This window comes from Moschus berezovskii, chromosome X (genome assembly GCF_049115385.1).
Source record: "Moschus berezovskii isolate FMDL1 chromosome X, NW_MosBer_1.0, whole genome shotgun sequence".
Classification (NCBI taxonomy): Eukaryota; Metazoa; Chordata; class Mammalia; order Artiodactyla; family Moschidae; genus Moschus; species Moschus berezovskii.
The window spans coordinates 132,227,831-132,247,486 of record NC_142488.1 but is presented as its reverse complement, the minus strand read 5'-3'; the positions used below and the strand labels follow the sequence as shown (position 1 = coordinate 132,247,486).

The window sequence follows — 19,656 nt, the reverse complement described above, 5'->3', positions numbered from 1 at the left end:
TCCATTCACCATTGCAACAAAAAGAATACAATACTTAGGAATATATCAACCTAAAGAAACAAAATACCTATATATAGAAAACTATAAAACACTGGTGAAAGTAATCAAAGATGACTCTAATAGATGGAGAACTATACCGTGTCCGTGGATTGGAAGAATAAATATTGTGAAAATGAATATATTACCCAAAGTAATTTATAAGTTCAATGCAATCCCTATCAAGCTACCAACGGTGTTTTTCACAGAGCTAGAACAAATAATTTCACAATTTGTATGGAAATACAATAAAACCCCTGCATAGCCAAAGCAATCTTGAGAAAGAAGAGTGGAACTGGGGGAATCAAGCTGCCGGACTTCAGGCTCTACTACAAAGCCACAGTCATCAAGACAGTATGGTACTGGCATAAAGACAGAAATATAGATCAATGGAACAAAATAGAAAGCCCAGAGATAAATCCAGCCACCTATGGACACCTTGTCTTTGACAAAGGAGGCAGGAATATTCAATGGAGAAAAGACAATCTCTTTAACAAATGGTGCTGGGAAAACTGGTTAACAATTTATAAAAGAATGAAGCTAGAACACTCCCTAACATCATACACAAAAATAAACTCAAAATGGATTAAAGGTCTAAATGTAAGACCAGAAACTATAAAACTCCTAGAGGAGAACATAGGCAAAACACTCTCCGACATAAATCATAGCAGGATCCTTCATGACCCACCTCCCAGAATATTGGAAATAAAAGCAAAAATAAACAAATGGGACCTAATTAAAATTAAAAGCTTCTGAACAGCAAAGGAAACTATAAGAAAGGTGAATAGACAGCCTTCAGAATGGGAGAAAATAATAGCAAATGAAGCAACTGACAAAGGATTAATCTCAAAAATATACAAGCAACCCCTGCAGCTCAATTCCAGATAAATAAATGACCCAATCAAAAAATGGGCCAAAGAACTAAACAAGCATTTCTCCAAAGAAGACATACATATGGCTAACAAACACATGAAAAGATGCTCAACATCACTCATAATCAGAGAAATGCAAATCAAAACCACAGTGAGGTACCATTTCATGCCAGCCAGAATGGATGCTATCCAAATGTCTCCAAGCAATACATGCTGGAGAGGGTGTGGAGAAAAGGGAACCCTCTTACACTGTTGGTGGGAATGCAAACTAGTACAACCACTATGGAGAACAGTGTGGAGATTTCTTAAAAAACTGGAAATAGAACTGCTATACGACCCAGCAATTGCTCTCCTGGGCATACACACCCAGGAAACCAGAATTGAAAGAGACACATGTACTCAAATGTTCATCGCAGCACTGTTTATAATAGCGAAGACATGGAAGCAACCTAGATGTCCATCTGCAGATGAATGGATAAGAAAGCTTGGATATATTTACACAATGGTGTATTACTCAGCAATTAAGAAGAACACATTTGAATCAGCTCTAATGAGGTGGATGAAACTGGAGCCTATTATACAGAGTGAAGTATGCCAGAAAGAAAAACACCAATACAGTACACTAATGCATATATACGGAATTTAGCAAGATGATAACGATAACCCCATATACGAGACAGCAAAAGAAACACAGATGTATAGAACAGTCTTTTGGACTCTGTGGGAGAGGGCGAGGGTGGGGTGATCTGGGAGAATGGCATTGAAACATATATATTTTCATATGTGAAATGAATCGCCAGTCCCATTACGGTGTATGATACAGAATGCTCGGGGCTGGTGAACTGGGATGAATCAGAGGGATGGGAAGGGGAAGGAGGTGGGAGGGGGGTTCAAGATGGGGAACTTATGTACACCCGGGGCAGATTCATACCAATGTGTGGCAAACCAATATAATAATGTAGAGTAATTAGCCTTCAATTAAAATAAATAAATTAAAAAAAAAATAAAAAAGGCTGGATACAAAAAATAAATAAAGTCTACTTTGTCTGATATGAGGATTGCTATTCCAGCTTTCTTTTGCTTTCCATTTGCATGGAATATGTTTTTCCATCCTCTCACTTTCAGTCAATATGTGTCTTTGGGTCTGAAGTGGGTTTCTTGTAGACAGAATACCAGAAAAACAAACAACCAAATCAATAAGTGGGAAAAAGACCTAAACAGACATTTCTCCAAAGAAGACATACAGATGGGCAACAAACAAATGAGAAGATGCTCAACATCGCTCATTATTCAGTTCAGTTCAGTCGCTCAGTCGTGTCTGACTCTTTGCGACCCCATGAATCACAGCCCGCCAGTCCTCCCTGTCCATCACCAACTCCCAGAGTTCACTCAAACTCATGTCTGTTGAGTCGGTGATGCCATCCAGCCATCTCATTCTCTGTCGTCCCCTTCTCCTCTTGCCCCCAATCCCTCCCAGCATCAGAGTCTTTTCCAATGAGTCAGCCCTTCACATCAGGTGACCGAAATATTGGCGCTTCAGCCTCAACATCAGTCCTTCCAATGAACATTCAGGACTGATTTCCTTTAGGATGCACTGGTTGGATCTCCTTGCAGTCGAAGGGAGTCTCAAAAGCCTTCTCCAACACCACAGTTCAAAAGCATCAATTCTTCAGCACTCAAATTTCTTTCTAGTCCAACTCTCACATCCATACATGACCACTGGAAAAACCATAGCCTTGACTAGATGGACCTTTATTGGCAAAGTAATGTCTCTGCTTTTTAATTTTCTATCTAGGTTGGTCATAGCGTTTGTTCCAAGGAGTAAGTGTCTTCTAATTCCATGACTGCAATCACCATCTGCAGTTATTTTGGAGCCCCCCAAAGTAAAGACTGCCACTGTTCCCACTCTTTCTCCATCTATTTCCCATGAAGTGATGGGACCGGATGCAATGATCTTTGTTTTCTGAATGTTGAGCTTTAAGCCAACATTTTCACTCTCCTCCTTCACTTTCATCAAGAGGCTCCTTAGTTCTTCACTTTCTGCCATAAGGTCGGTATCATTTGCACATCTGAGGTTATTGATATTTCTCCCGGCAATCTTGATTCCTGTTCGTGCTTCATCCAGCCCAATGTTCCTCATGATGTACTGTGCATAAGTTAAATAAGCAGGGTGACAATATACAGCCTTGATGTTCTCCTTTCCCTATTTGGAATCAGTCTGTTGTTTCACGTCCCGTTCTACTGTTGCTTCCTGACCTGCATACAGATTTCTCAAGAGGTAGGTCGGGTGGTCTGGTATTCCAATCTGTTTCAGAATTTTCCACAGTTTGTGGTGATCCAAACAGTCAAAGGCTTTGGCATAGAAAATAAAGCAGAAATAGATGTATTTATGGAACCTTCTTTTTCAATGATCCAACGGATGATGGCAATTTGATTTCTGGTTCCTCTGCCTTTGATAAAACAAGCTTGAACCTCTGGAAGTTCATGGTTCACGTATTGTTAATGCCTAGCTTGGAGAATTTTGAGCATTACAAGTTGGAAGCCAGGAAACACTTGGAGTAACAGGCAAATATGACCATGGAGTACAAAATGAAGCAGGGTAATAGAGTTTTGCCAAGAGAATGCACTGGCCATAGCAAACACCCTCTTCTAACAACACAAGAGAAGACTCTAAACATGGACATCACGAGATGGTCAATGCCAAGATCAGATTGATTATATTCTTTGCAGCCAAACATGGAGAAGGTGTGTATCTTAGCAAAAACTGGACAATGAACAGATTGTAGCTCAGATAAAGAACTCCTTATTGCCAAATTCAGACTTAAATTGAAGAAAGTAGTGAAAATCACTAGGCTATTCAGGTATGACCTAACTCAAATCCCTTAGGATTATACAGTGGAAGTGAGAAATAGATTTAAGGGACTTGACCTGATAGACAGAGTGCCAGAATAACTATGGACAGAGGTTCATGACATTGTACAGGAGACAGGGAGCAACACCATTCCCAATTAAAAAAAATACAAAAAAGCAAGATGACTATCTGAGGAGGCCTTACAAATAGTTGTGAAAAGAAGAGAAGGGAAATGCAAGGAAAAAAGGAAAGTTATACCCATTTGAATGCAGAGTTCCAAAGAATAGCAAGGAGAGAGAAGAAAACCTTCCTCAGTGATCAATGCAAAGAAATAGAGGAAAACAGTAGAATGGGAAAGACTAGAGATCACTTCAAGGAAATGAGAGATACCAAGGAAACATTTCATGCAAAGATGTGCCCAATAAAGTACAGAAATACTATGGACCTAACAGAAGCAGAAGATGTTAAGAAGAGGTGGGAAGAATACACAGAAGAGCTATACAAAAAAGATCTTCATGACCCAAATAACCATGATGGTGTGATCACTCACCTAGAGCCAGACATCTTGGAATGCAAAGTCACGTGGGCCTTAGGAAGCATCACTACAGACAAAGCTAGTGGGAGTGATGGAATTCCAGTTGAGCTCTTTCAAATTCTAAAAGACGATGCTGTGAAAGTGTTGCACTCAATATGCCAGCAAATTTGGAAAACTCACCCATGGCCACAGGACTGGAAAAGGTCAGTTTTCATTCCAATCCCAAAGAAAGGTAATGCCAAACAATGCTCAAGCTACCACACTATTGCCCTCATCTCACATGCTAGTAAGGTAATAATTTATATTAAGGAGTTATTATTAATTTTTATATGAGATGATAATATTGTGTTTATGTATTTTTAAAATCTGTGATTTTTTTTTCAGTTTTGTTTCTTTCTTTCTTTATTTATTTTACTTTACAATATTGTATTGGTTTGGCCATACATTGACATGATTCTGCCACGGTTGTACATGTGTTTTCCATCCTGAACCCCCCTCCCACCTCCGTCTCCATCCCATCCCTCTGGGTCATCCCGGTGAACCAGCCCTGAGCACCCTGTATCATGCATCAAACCTGGACTGGCGATTTGTTTCACATGTGGTAATTTACATGTTTCAATGCCATTCTCCCATAGCTTCCCACTCTCAGCCTTTCCCACAGACTCCAAAAGGCTGTTCTATACATCTGGGTCTATTTTGCTGTCTCGTATACAGGGTTATCGTTACCATCTTTCTAAATTCCATATATATGGGTTAGTATACTGTATTGGTGTTTTTCTTTCTGGCTTGCTTCACTCTGTATAATAGGCTCCAGTTTCATCCACCTCATTAGAATTGATTCAAATGCATTTTTTTAATGGCTGAGTAATATTCCATTGTGTATATATACCACTGCTTTCTTATCCATTCGTCTGCTGATTGACATCTAGGTTGCTTCCATGTCCTGGCTATTATGAACAGTGTTGTGGTGAACATTGGAGTACACGTGTCTTTTTCAGTTCTAGTTTCCTCAGTGTGTATGCCCAGCAGGGGGATTTCTTGGTTATATGGCAGTTATATTTCCAGGTTTTATGGACTTTCCACACTGTTCTCCATAGTGGCTGTACTAGTTTGCATTCCCACCAACAGTGTAAGAGGGTTCCCTTTTCTCCACACCCTCTCCAGTATTTATTCCTAGTAGACTTTTGGATAGTAGCCATTCTGTCTGGTGTGAAATGGTACCTCATTGTGTTTTGTTTTGTTTTTTTATTTAATAAACAGTACAAAGCACAATGCCTAAAACATTAACAGCTAAAATTTCACCAAATGAAAAAATACTATAGAATACACAGTTGTAAAAAGCTACATTAAGTAATTTTACAACTGCCTCAAGCTGCAAAAAAAAAAACCCAATGCCATACCTAAGTTATCCCTCTCTCAAAATAATGGCATTTATGTTATAAACCATGAGCACCCCATCAAAAGAAGGGAACTGCTTTTGTTAATTCATATATATATACATACATATATATATATATGTATATATATATGATTGTATACACCTGAAACACAACACTGTAAATAAAATATAGTACAATATAAAATAAAAATAATAACAGACCCTTGGGGCTTGACACCGAGTTAGAGTTCCTATCAGAGGGGTAACAGCACTACAGCCATACTGAATCCTCATGAAGGAGGCACACGAATGACTGGATTACAAGAGTTACAGGAATGAGAACTGCTCACTTCCCAGAAACTACAGCTCACAGAAAACCAACAAAGGCACAAGATACAGACGATTTACTTATGAATGTGTAAAACTTAAGAAGGTCCACATTATTCCTACAAGTTGAAAGTGCTTCAGAATTCACACAATACTAATTTTCTTTTGGTTCTGGTTAAATTATATATACCAGTTTATCACAAATGGTAAACTCTGTTTAAAGTTTTAAAGGATTACTTAAGAATAGTTTCTTGTATTTCTATGCCATCTTTATAGTTCTGGTTTCTCATTTCTTAATTAGTAAATTCAGCGTGCAGTTTCTATCCCAGGCTAATTTATACACTTCCAGAAGGAACGGCCACTTAAATTCACAGAGTGTTGAGGTGGGGAGCCCCTAACCACGTCAGATTCGTTTCACATATGATAATATACATGATTCAATCCATTCTCCCAAATTATCCCACCATCGCCCTCTCCCACAGAGTCCAAAAAACTGCTCCACACATCCGTGTCTCTCCTGCTGCCTCGTATACAAGGTGATCGTTATCCTCTTGCTATATTCCATATATATGTGTTAATAAACTGTATTGGAGGTTTCTTTCTGGCTGACTTCACTCTGTATAATAGGCTCCAGTTTCATCCACCTCATTAGAACTAATTAAAATGCGTTATTTTTAATTAATGAGTAGAACTCCATTGTGTAAATGTACCACAGCTTTCTTATCCATTCGTCTGAAGATGGACATCTATGTTGCTTCCATGTCCTCGCTATAATAAACAGTGCTGCAATGAACATTGGATTACATATGTCTTTCAATTCTGGTTTCCTCGGTGTGTATGCCCAGGAGTGGGATTGCTGGGTCGTATGGCAGTTCTATTTCCAGTTTTTTAAGGAATCTCCACACTGTTCTCCATAGTGGTTGTACTAGTTTGCATTCCCACCAACAGTGTAAGAGGGTTCCCTTTTCTCCACACCCTCTCCAACATTTATTGCTTGTAGACTTTTGGATAGCAGCCATTTTGGCTGGTGCGAAATGGTACCTCATTATAGTTTTGATTTGCATTTCTCTGATTATGAGTGATGTTGAGCATCTTTTCATGTGTTTGTTAGCCATATGTATGTTTTCTCTGTAGAAATATCTGTTTAGTTCTTTGGCCAAATTTTTGATTTGGTCGTTTATTTTTCTGGAATTGAGCTGCAGGAGTTGCTTGTATATTTTTGAGATTAATCCTTTATCAGTTGCTTCATTTGATATTATTTTCTCCCGTTCTGAAGGCTGTATTTTCACCATGCTTATAGTTTCCTTTGCTATGCAGAAGCTTTTAATTTTAATTAGGTCCCATTTGTTTATTTTTGCTTTTATTTCCAATATTCTGGGAGGTGGGTCATGGAGGATCCTGCTATGATTTATGTCGGAGAGTGTTTTGCCTATGTTCTCCTCTAGGAGTTTTATAGTTTCTGGTCTTACATATAGACCTTTAATCCATTTTGAGTTTATTTCTGTGTATGGTGTTAGGGAGTGTTCCAGTTTCATTCTTTTACAAGTGGTTGACCAGTTTTCCCAGCACCATTTGTTAAAGAGATTGTCTATTCTCCTTTGAATATTCTTGCCTCCCTTGTCAAAGATAAGTTGTCCATAGGTGCATGGATTTATCTCTGGGCTTTCTATTTTGTTCCATTGATCTATATTTCTGTATTTATGCCAGTACCATACTGTCTTGATGACTGTAGCTTTGTAGTAGAGCCTGAAGTCCGGCAGGTTGATTCCCCCAGTTCCATTCTTCTTTCTCAAGATTGCTTTGGCTATGTGAGGTTTTATTGTATTTCCATACAAATTGTGAAATTATTTGTTCTAGCTCTGTGAAAAACACCGTTGGTAGCTTGATAGGGATTGCATTGAACTTATAAATTACTTTGGGTAATATATTCATTTTCACAATATTTATTCTTCCAATCCATGAACATGCTATATTTCTCTATCTATTAGTGTCCTCTCTGATTTCTTTCGTCGATGTTTTATAGTTTTCTATATATAGGTATTTTGTTTCTTTAGGTAGATATATTCCTAAGTATTTTATTCTTTTTGTTGTAACGGTGAATGGAATTGTTTCCTTAATTTATCTATTTTCTCATTATTAGTGTATAGGAATGCAAGGGATTTCTGTGTATTGATTTTATATCCTGCAACTTTACCATATTCATTGATTAGCTCTAGTAATTTTCTGGTAGAGTCTTTAGAGTTTGTTGTGTAGAAGATCATGTCATCTGCAAGCAGTGAGAGTTTTACTTCTTCTTTTCCAATCTGGATTCCTTTTATATCTTTTTCTGCTCTGATTGCTGTTACCAAAACTTCCAAAACTATGTTGAATAGTGGTGGTGCGAGTGGGCACCCTTGTCCTGTTCCTCACTTTAGGGAAAACGCTTTCAATTTTTCACCATTGAGGATAATGTTTGCTGTGGGTTTGTCATATATAGCTTTTATTACGTTGTGGAATGTTCCTTCTATTCCCGCTTTCTGGAGGGTTTTGATCATAAATGAATGTTGAATTTTGTGAAAGGCTTTCTCTGCATCTATTGAGATAATCATATAGTTCTTATTTTTCAGTATGTTAATGTGGTGTATTACGTTGATTGATTTGCGGATATTGAATAATCCTTGCATCCCTGGGATAAAGCCCACTTGGTCATGATGAATGATCTTTTTAATGTGTTGTTGGATTCTGATAGCTAGAATTTTGTTAAGGATTTTTTAATCTATGTTCGTCAGTGGCCTGAAGTTTTCTTTTTCTGTGGCTTCTTTGTCAGGTTTTTGTATTATGGTGATGGTGGCCTCATAGAATGAGTTAGGAAGTTTACCTTCCTGTGCAAATTTCTGGATGAGTTTGAGTAGAATAGGTGTTAGCTCTTCTCTAAATTTTTGGTAGAATTCAGCTGTGAGGCCATCTGGACCTGGGCTTTTTTTTGCTGGAAGATTTCTCATTACAGTTTCAATTTCCATGCTTGTGATGGATCTGTTAAGATTTTCTATATCTTCCTGGTTCAGTTTTGGAAAGTTATACTTTTCTAAGAATTTTTCCATTTCTTCCAAGTTGTCCATTTTATTGGCATATAATTGCTGATAATAGTCTCTTATGATCCTTTGTATTTCTGTGTTGTCTGTTGTGATCTCTCCGTTTTCATTTCTAATTTTATTGATTTGGTTTTTCTCCCTTTGTTTCTTGATGAGTCTGGCTTATGGTTTGTCAATTTTGTTTACCCTCTCAAAGAACCAGGTTTTGGCTTTGTTGATTTTTGCTATGGTCTCTTTTGTTTCTTTTGTATTTATTTCTGCCCTAATTTTTAAGATCTCTTTCCTTCTGCTGACCCTAAGGTTCTTCATTTATTCCTTTTCTAGTTGCTTTAGGTGTAGATTTAGGCTATTTAGTTGGCTTTTTTCTTGTTTCTTGAGGTATGCCTGTATTGCTATGAACCTTCCCCTTAGCACTGCTTTTACAGTTTCCCACAGGTTTTGGGTTGTTGTGTTTTCATTTTCATTCATTTCAATGCATATTTTGATTTCTTTTTTGATTTCTTCAATGATTTGTTCATTATTCAGCAGCGTGTTGTTCAGCCTTCATATGATGGAATCTTTAATGTTTTTCTCCTGTATTTGAGATCTAATCTTACTGCATTGTGGTCAGGAAAGATGCTTGGAATGATTTCAATTTTTTTGAATTTACCTAGGCTAAATTTATGGCCCTGGATGTGACCTATCCTGGAGAAGGTTCCGCGTGCACTTGAGAAGAAGGTGAAATTCATTGTTTTGGGGTGAAATCTCCTATAGATATCAATTCAGTCTAATTGGTCTATTGTATCATTTAAAGTTTGTGTTTCCTTGTTAATTTTTTGTTTAGTTGATCTATCCATAGGTGTGAGTGGGGTATTAAAGTTTCACACCATTATTGTGTTATTGTTAATTTCCCCTTGAATACTTGTTAGCATTTGCCTTACATATTGCGATGCTCCTATGTTGGGTGCATATATATTTATAATTGTTATATCTTCTTCTTGGATTGAGTCTTGATCATTATGTATTATCAATCTTAGTCTCTTTTCACAGCCTTTGTTTTAAAGTCTATTTTATCTGATATGAGTATTACTATTCCTACTTCCTTTTGGTCTCTGTTTGCATGGAATATCTTTTGCCATCCCTTCACTTTCAGTGTGTGTGTGTCCCTTGTTTTGAGGTGGGTCTCTTGTAGATAGGATATGTAGTGGCCTTGTTTTTGTATCCATTCAGCCAGTATTTGTCTTTTGGTTGGGGCATTCAACCCATTTGCATTTAAGGTAATTATTGAAAAGTATGATCCCATTGCCATTTACTTTATTGTTTTGGGTTCGGATTTATACACTCTTTCTGTGTTTCCTGTGTAGAGAATATCCTTTTGCATTTGTTGGAGATATGGTTTGGTGATGTTGAATTCTCTCAACTTTTGCTTGTCTGTAAAGCTTTTGATTTCTCCTTCATATTTGAATGAGATCCATGCTGGATACAGTAATCTGGGCTATACCCAGATTTGTATCTTTCAGAGATACAAATGGTAGTGCAATGGATAGAATTTTAAATGAAACAAAGTTGACCATATAGAGATAATTGTTGAATCTCAGCAATGTTTTTATGGGCATTCATTCATACTTCTTGTTCTACTTTTCTGTTTGAATTGTTTTTCATACTAAACCATAAAAATTTGTTCAGAATTTTTGCTTCTATTTGTGAATTTTAAAAAGACCAGGCTAGCCCAGTACAGTTCTAAACCTTTGCAGTTTATCTTTTCAAAAAGGGTAATACCATTCGGAAGTCTTCTGTAGCTCCCACAATACTTTATATATGTATCTTCCAGCTCTTAAAACTTTTATGCATCAGCACCTACTCGTACCATCTGTGAATTTCATGATGACCTTACTGAGCCCGCCAAGATACTACCTGGAGAGGCAGAGGCTGTGCGGAAGTCAGATATGAATGAACACAAGATATCTTTATATGCTTCTGGTAGGTTTGGAGGATGGTCCAGATTGATTAAAACTCAATTAGGGATTTTGTTGACAGCAGTGGACTGGATGATCTGTGAATAAACAGATACCTTAGAAACTGGTAGTGAGAAGGCTGCTACTGCTGCTGCTGCTAAGTCACTTCAGTAGTGTCCGACTCTGTGTGACCCCATTACGGCAGCCCATCAGGCTCCCCCACCCCTGGGATTCTCCAGGCAAGAACACTGGAGTGGGTTGCCATTTCCTTCTCCAGTGTGTGAAAGTGAAAAGGGAAAGTGAAGTCGCTCAGTCATGTCTGACTCCTAGTGACCCCATGGACTGCAGCCTACCAGGCTCCTCCGTCCATGGGATTTTCTAGGCAAGAGTACTGGAGTGGCTTGCCATTGCCTTCTCCGGAGTGAGAAGGCAGTACAGCATAATGAAAATTTGAACCTAAGCCAATCATGGATTCATATCTTGATTCATTCAATTGCTAGATGTGATATTACAGTATTTTTCAGAGCATCAGTTAACTCATATAATACTTCATATAATAGGGGACTGTTGGAGATTAAATAAAACATGTAAAATGTGAGGAAAGTGTTAAGACAGCAGGTCTGTTTGTTTGGTCTTTGTATGTCAAGGGAACTGGAAATTGTAGTTTGACTATTGGACAACCCTGGAGTAATGTTCTAATGTTAATTGGTTGATGATCATGTTTTGTTCACTTGATTGTTTTGCACAAACATCAACATCGATAATGTGCATCTTTTGTCATTGTTGGGATCCTGAGTTTCACTTGCCATGTCTGGTCATAAAACATGATGTACCTATGCTACCCATTCTCAATAAAATCCTCAGATGCTGAGACTTCCCTGGGCAGAGACATGTTGCACACTAATGCAATCTCTAGTTTGTTGCTAGAGAAGAGAGCATGTCCTAGATGGCCCCAGAGGGGCAAGTACTCAAAAGCATGTGTCCAACCTCTCTGTTTCCTCTGAATAGACATCTTTTTCCTGTTGGTCTTGGTTTCTATTTTTTTGCTCTGATAAACCTCAGCCATGAGTATAATCTGCTTTTGAGTCTTGTGAATCTTTTTGCTAAATCAGCAAAATTGAGGGGAAGGTGGCCCTCAGATATCCCGAACATAAAGGGACTAGTACAATGTAAGGCAAGTAGTACACATCCAATATATGCTAGCTATGGAATTTAACTGATCCTGCTGAATGTGACAGGGGATTGACCTCACTGTACTATAGTATAAGCTGGGACTCCAGGATCTTGTCTGCTTTTTTGAACCATGCTCTTGGAAGCGGGAAGGATAACCTCTCATCAGTGGGGAAATTGGAAAATGTAACTACAAGGTTTTCCCCTGGCCTCCCAGCCCTGCTGATTCCAAGTGGGAAGGTACCATGTGAAGATAATGGGTAGATATCCAAATGCAAATTCTTTTTATCATTTTGAAAGATAACAGAAAGAATCAAAACCTTTAGCATCAGTGCTGGAGCCTGCATCCTTATTTTGGTAGCAGTCACCAGAGACAGTGGTATTATGAATGACTATTGGGACTTCCCTAGTGGTCCAGGGGCTAAAACTCCACACTCCCAAAGCAGGGGGCCTAGGTTCTAGCCCTGGTCAGGGAACTAGATCGGTCAGGGAACTAGATCTCACATACCACAACTAAAGAGTTTGCATGCCACAAATAAGAACTGGTATGGTCAAATAAATATTTTTTAAAAAAGGAAATGACCATCAGGGATTTCCACAATGCACCAGAACGAAGCACACAGAGCCATTTCTGCCACTCACTGGGCACCACAGAAAGACAGTCTTAAACTGTGAGAACTGTATGTCAACATTAAAAAAAAAAAAAAGCTAATTGGGTTGAGACTTCAAGTGAGGGCTAATCCAAGGAAAAGAGGAGCCCAGGGTACCCATCTTGCAATACCTTTCTATATCGGTGTGTGTGTGATTATGGTTCCCGTCCAGGTGGTTGCCTGTGTCCAACTCTTTTCGACCCCATGGACTGTAGCCCTTCAGGCTCCTCTGTCCATGGGATTTCCCAGGCAAGAATACTGGAGTGGGTTGCTATTTCCTCCTCCAAAGGATTGTCCTGACCCAGGGATCGAACCCACGTCTCCTGCATTGGTAAAAGGATTCTTTACTACTGTGCCACCTGGGAAGCCCATCCAAGTGACCAGATGTAAGTTGAAGTTGTTGTTGTCCAGTCACCAAGTCTTGTCTGACTCTTTGCGACCCCATGGACTGCAGCACAGCAGGCTTCCTTGTCCCTCACCACCTCCTGGACTTTTCCAAGCAGATCTAACATACCTACAAAAGAGATTTATACCTCTAAAATGAAACACTAGTTACAATAAAATCAGTTGTTGTGTCACACATTTATTTACTATTTTTCAAGTAAATTGCCTCGAGATAGATAGGTCTAATCTCAATAGTGATCCCAAGTGGATTGTTCCTCTACCAGGTTCTTAAATATGTTGAGAATATAATAATTGGTAGAAGTTTGGTTCTTCTGCATGGGTAGTCCTTTTTTTTTTTGAGCCCTTAATTATTTTGGGAGGTTTTATAGGTGGCTTCCTTGCATTTAATATTACACATAATGCTCATCTCCCCATCACTCTCACTATCACTGTTATATGTTGACAAATGGCTATCATTCATGTTGCCATACAGTGCGTTGTCTTTTGGCTCTGTCTTGTAAGATGACCTGTAAAAGCACTTCAGTTTGCATGAAGAAAGTGGAACTGTAACATGCTTCATATTCTCTTCTGAAATATGAGTGATGAATGGCTCAGTAACAGCACTGCAAACAAGGCAATTTTCCTTATAGCACTGACAAAACTTAACTGGTTGAGGCTTAGATAATATTTCTGCCCTACCTTCACTAGTCAGTCTTTTTAGTTTAAAATGTCTCCAGAGTTTGTTCAGTTTCACTATACTTGATTGCTCAGGGACACTTTGACTCTTTAGATAGGGTGGAGACATTTTGGTTGGCTTGATCGGACATTGTAGACTTGATAGCCAAGTAGGCTTGATGCTTTTCTTTGGATAGGATGGACTGACCTGACCGACTAGCTTATGGGCATGAGCCCTCCTATGTGCCTTTTTTGGACTGTGTGTTCTATGCAACTTTTCCTGGGGAAGTGATCCTAACACATTTTTGGGAGCTGATGGCTTGGATGGGTTTTGTTGACTCGAGGGCCTGACTAACTTTTCTGCACTTGAAGGTACAGAGATATTTTGTCGGCTTGATGGCCTAGATGACTTATCTATACTGGATAGCACTGATTGTTTTTCTGGATTGCCTGGGCCAGCAGTCGGTGACTTGGATTCAGTGAATATTTTAGATGATGTGGATGCTTTGGTGGTGTCTTCTTTCTTGAACCTGAAAATACAAAAGATCTGGAGTATGACAATTTAAATCAGAAGAGTACTCTTGCTATCACTGGAAAACATGGGCTATTGTGTCAGTTTCGACTTCTGGTCTTTTTTGGTCTCTAGCAGGAAAATTGAACACAGTAAGAACTGGAGAGTGGTGGAAACCATGACTCAGGTTACAGATTTGAACTCGTGTTGAATGTTTTTTTTCTTTTTCTTAGCTTTACTATTTCAACCACAATAGATAACCCTATAGTCATGTACGGAATGACACAAATTTGTTTAAAATCTACCATTGAGAGGGAGAGAGAGAATTTTATCTATTCCAGAAATTGAGATTTGTATTAAAAAAGTCACAAGTTGATATGCAAATGAGGCACAAATGTCACAACTTGTCACATAAAAGTCTTTAGATCAGATTCATTATTTTTCTATCATATTTACACCATCAAATTTTGTATCCATGTATGTTTATACTCAAGATTACTATAAAACCAAAGGAATAGAACAGTGATATATTTCAGTCACCAGTCCTTGGATTGGGAAATTTTTAGGGACCCAGTATGTCAGAGCCAGCTTGACCCTCCTATATAAAAGGCAGGGACTGGGATAACTGAACACAATAATTTTTCATGTTATTACATCTTAACATAGTGGATTATACAAAATGCGTTACTATCTTTGGAATGCAGAGACCCAACTCCTTGTCTCTCCCCTGAGAAGATTTTGATTCTGTCTTATTTAGATGGTCATCCCCTCTTTTCCTAGATTCAATTTATAATGAAATTAGCAACCTGGGGTTCAACTGAACCCTGAGTAGGAGATAGTTTTGGCTAAAGTTGATCATTTAAGAATTTCATTTAAGTGAACATATCCAACCCACAAGATGTTGGTAGCTCTTTTGACGTCTAAAGTTAACCTTAAGTAACCATAACAACAGTGAACCCATCTATGTTTGTGTGCATGCATGCATTCCCCCCTCTGCCCCTTGTATTTTTAATTAATAGGTGTAAGACTTATGTTGCTGTTTTGGGGGCTTCCTCGCTCTCACAGTTATAGAGTTACAGTGAAGAACGCACACACACCCCCCACCCCTTTTATTTTTAATTCAAAGGTGTAAGACTTACTTTGCTTCTTTATAGGCTTCCTTGCCCATACAGCTATAGTGAATAAAACAATAACATCTTAAAATAAAGCCGATGATGAGGATAACAGTCATGAAAATGAGTAGCCATTGCTGTACTCCTTCGATTCTTCTCTGCCTGGATTCAACACGTGTAGCTACTGTGAAAGAAAATATGTCATCAGAACATGTGCTAGGTAACCAAGTCTGCTTCCATTTTGATGGGAGCAAATCTCATCATTAAATCTCATCATCAATTGTTTCTTTAAGCGTGATAAGTGTTCCACTGTCATTTTCTTTGCTCTATCATGTCCCCAGCCAGCCACAGTCTAGGCCAAGTCTGGGAGCTATCTCTGGCTAATCAGTAGAATTACCTACGCTACCCCACATCGTGGTTTGTTCAACCCATTACCTAGGTTTTTGAGTGTGTGAATGTACTTGAGTGTTGATGTGTGTGTGTGAATGTGTGTGGTGGGAAAAGGGATGGGGCAAGAAAAAACCATTCTTGAAATCCACTTTGTGTTAGGTACCATACTAGATTCATTAATTCACATAGAATTTTCTAGTTTGGCTGGCGGGAGGAGGAGGCAGGGGTTGGTGGCTTGGGTGGGGAAGGGGAATGAAAGGGGACAGTATGGCTGTACTCTACATGTTTGTTTCTATGTTGTTTGGAATTTTTACATGGAAGTATAACTTTCAGATTTCCTAGAAATTCTTGAAGACCTACTCACAGTAAGGTAGAAGAAACAGCAGATTTCTTAAACACAGCTAGCTTGTCTTATTAAGTACTTGAATGTATTTAAATTAACAGATTATAGTTTCTAGCATTTAAGGTTAGGCACATACCTGCAGTATCAGATCCATTGCTTTTGTGTCTATCTAAACAACTATTTGTCCAAATTGATAAAAGGAGGACATAAATGAAGAGATTCATGTCCAGGACCTTGTTGAAGGTTTCCTCTGCCAGGGAAACAGATTCAACATGGCTCAACTTGCTTTGGGGGCTATGACATCATAATCATTCTATGTCATATCCTGACAGTATAATCTCACCATGGAGAGGCATGAGCTCCTGTGTACAAATATTATGAAAAGACTCTTAATCATTTATTTCTCCATTACATCAAATATTCTATCAAATCTGAATAAAAAATTTTGAGACATTATTAAGCACAGAAAGCAGAGAAAATGGGTTAGGTCTAGATACTTTATTAAATGTTAAGGAGGCACCTTACAACCCTATAGTAGTTCTTGTGTTATAGAGGTTAAATCATCCTGGGGAATGATTGTAGAAATTTTTATTACTAAAATTACGATTTTCAATAGCCCTCAAGCTTTCTAATGAGGTGCTGTTAATGGGTACCATTAAAGCCTTTCTGGCTAGAGAGTGACATGATGAGATCTCCGTTTTAGAAAAACCCCTCTAGCTATTGTATGGGAACTATATTGCTGGGATTAAAGTAATTTAGTCAATTGGAAGGCTGTTACATAGGTCCAGCTGATAGAAGATGATGGCTTGAAGCAGAGTGGTAAAGATGGAGAGAAATCAGTGCATTCAAGGAGTATTTTGATGTGGATAGGACTTGAGGGAGGGTAGGCCGTGAAGCATGAAAGAGAGAGAGGTAGCAAGGATGATTCATTGCTTCAACAAAAGCGTGTTGGATTTCTATGGGACAGGAAGATTTCTGTTAAGCATGAGCATTCAAACAAGCAGAGTCCCTGCCTTCAATAACTGGAAAATAATATGAAAGACAGACACATAAATAACCAATCACTAGGTTATGTAATGGGGCTTCCCTGGTAGCTCAGCTGGTAAAGAATCTGCCTGTAATGCAGGAGACCTGGGTTCGATCCCTGGGTTGGGAAGATCACTTGGAGGAGGGTATGGCAACCCACTCTAGTATTCTTGCCTGGAGAATCCCCCTGGACAGAGGAGCCTGGCAGGCTGCAATCCATAGGACACAAAGAGTTGGACTGAGCAACTAAGCAGCAGCACAGCACAGCACGGGATATATAATGGGCTTCCCAGGTGGCGCTAGTGATAAAGAACTCACCTGCCAATGCAAGAGACATGTGTTCAATGCCTAGGTCGGGAAGTTCCCCTGGAGGGAAGGGCATGGCAACTAACCCAAGTAGTCCTGTCTGGAAAATCCCATGGACAGAGGAGCCTGGCAAGCTACAGTCCATACGGTCGCACAGAGTCAGACACGACTGAAGTAACTTAGAATGCACACACACAGGGTGTGTGATGTCATATGCAGGCAGTGATATTGCAGGATACAGTGCCACAAGAGCACACAAAAAGACTATCTCTTCAAAGTGGCGACTTTTGGAGGAGATGACCCTTGAGCTGAGGTGGGGTTGTGTGTGTGTGTGGTTTTTACTTTTATTTATTTTTTATTTTTATTTTTTTTGACTTTAAATCTATCCATATTCTTAATTTTTTAATTTTTTTTTAAATTATGAAAATATGATAATACATTTATAGAAGACTTGGAAATGCAGAACAAAGTTGCATATAGTTCCACTGTTTATTACAATTATTTTTTAAGTAGACAAATAAAGATTTTTATTTTTTATTTTTTTTCCTTTAAAAACTTAATAGCATTTATACATTAAAGGTATTTGATTTTCTTGTAACTAGCACTTCAAATGCAACAAGCATTTGAAGCAACAAGCATTTGACCCAACAAGTAAAACTTTCTACAGTTCATAACTTTTATAAATAAAATAAATTAAATGTACAGTGAATAAGTTCTCTGAAATATTTCAATATTTCTGCAGGTTTAGTAACATCATAAAATACATTTCAACTAAAATTCACAAATCTAAAAACCTGTTAGGCATTTTTAGGCGTTTTAAGTTGGAAATGAAGACCAATGTTACATCGTAATATGCCAATTACAAATAGTACTTCAAATAGCAAATACTACAGTTTGTCCCAAACTTTAAAAACTATTCATGAGCTCGACACTGAACTATTGATGGCTATGAGAATTGTTTCCTAGCCTTTTTGAAAATTTCAACCCATTTACGTTTAAGGTAATTATTGATAAGTACGATCCCGTAGCCATTTTCTTTATTGCTTTGGGTTCAAGTTTATACACTCTTTCTGTGTTTCCTGTCTATAGAAGATCCTTTAGCATTTGTTGGAGAGCTGGTTTGGTGATGCTGAATTCCCTCAGCTTTTGCTTGTCTGTAAAGCTTTTGATTTCTCCTTCATATTTGAATGAGATCCTTGCTGGGTATAGTAATCTGGGCTGTAGGGTATTTTCTTTCATCACTTTAAGTATGTCTTGCCAGTCCCTTCTGGCCTGAAGAGTTTCTGTTGAAAGATCAGCTGTTATCCTTATGGGAATCCCCTTGTGTGTTATTTGCTGCTTTTCCCTTGCTGCTTTTAATATTTGTTCTTTGTGTTTGATCTTTGTTAATTTGATTAATATGTGTCTTGGAGTATTTCGCCTTGGGTTTATCCTGTTGGGGACTCTCTGGGTTTCTTGGACTTGGGTGATTATTTCTTTCCCCATTTTAGGGAAGTTTTCAACTGTTATCTCCTCAAGTATTCTCTCATGGTCTTTCTTTTTGTTTTCTTCTTCTGGGACTCCTATGATTCGAATGTTGGGGCATTTAACATTGTCCCAGAAGTCTCTAATATTGTCCTCATGTCTTTTAATTCGTTTTTCTTTTTTCTTCTCTGTTTCATTTATTTCTACAATTCTATCTTCTAGTTCGTTTATCCTGTCTTCTGCCTCTGTTATTCTACTGTTTGTTCCCTCCAGAGTGTTTCTGATCTCATCTATTGCATTATTCATTGTATATTGACTCTTTTTTATTTCTTCTAAGTCCTTATTAAATCTTTCTTCCATCTTCTCAATCCTTTTCTCCAGGTTATTTATCTGTAACTCCATTTTGCTTTCCAGATTTTGAATCATTTTCACCATCAAAATTTGAAATTTTTTATCAGGTAAATTCTCTATATCTTCTTCTTTTGTTTGTGTTGGTGGGCAATTATCTTGTGCCTTTACTTGCTGGGTATTTCTCTGCCTCTTCATCTTGCTTATATTGCTTTGCTTGGGGTGGCCTTTCCCTCTTCTTGCAGTTTGTGGAGTTCTCTTTATTATGTAGTT

At 38.3% G+C, this 19,656-nt stretch overlaps 1 protein-coding gene across 1 annotated transcript; it reads right to left on the bottom strand.

Moving 5' to 3' along the window:
- Positions 1-13,572: 13,572 nt before the first annotated feature.
- On the bottom strand, positions 13,573-16,463 carry LOC129535009 (uncharacterized protein CXorf66 homolog). Its single transcript, XM_055393566.2, has 3 exons — positions 16,376-16,463; positions 15,534-15,690; positions 13,573-14,413 (listed from the first exon to the last, which is right to left on the bottom strand). Exons 1-3 carry the CDS (start codon positions 16,461-16,463, stop codon positions 13,573-13,575), a joined length of 1,086 nt encoding a protein of 361 aa, XP_055249541.2.
- Between the last annotated feature and the right edge of the window lie 3,193 nt (positions 16,464-19,656).

Excerpts from the sequence above, each read along its gene's own strand:
- LOC129535009 (XM_055393566.2), bottom strand. The coding sequence starts at position 16,463 with ATGAATCTCTTCATTTATGTCCTCCTTTTATCAATTTGGACAAATAGT. Across the intron at positions 15,691-16,375 it reads CAATGGATCTGATACTGCAG|TAGCTACACGTGTTGAATCC; the intron begins GTATGTGCCTAA and ends TTTCTTTCACAG. Across the intron at positions 14,414-15,533 it reads GAAGCCTATAAAGAAGCAAA|GTTCAAGAAAGAAGACACCA; the intron begins GTAAGTCTTACA and ends TTGTATTTTCAG.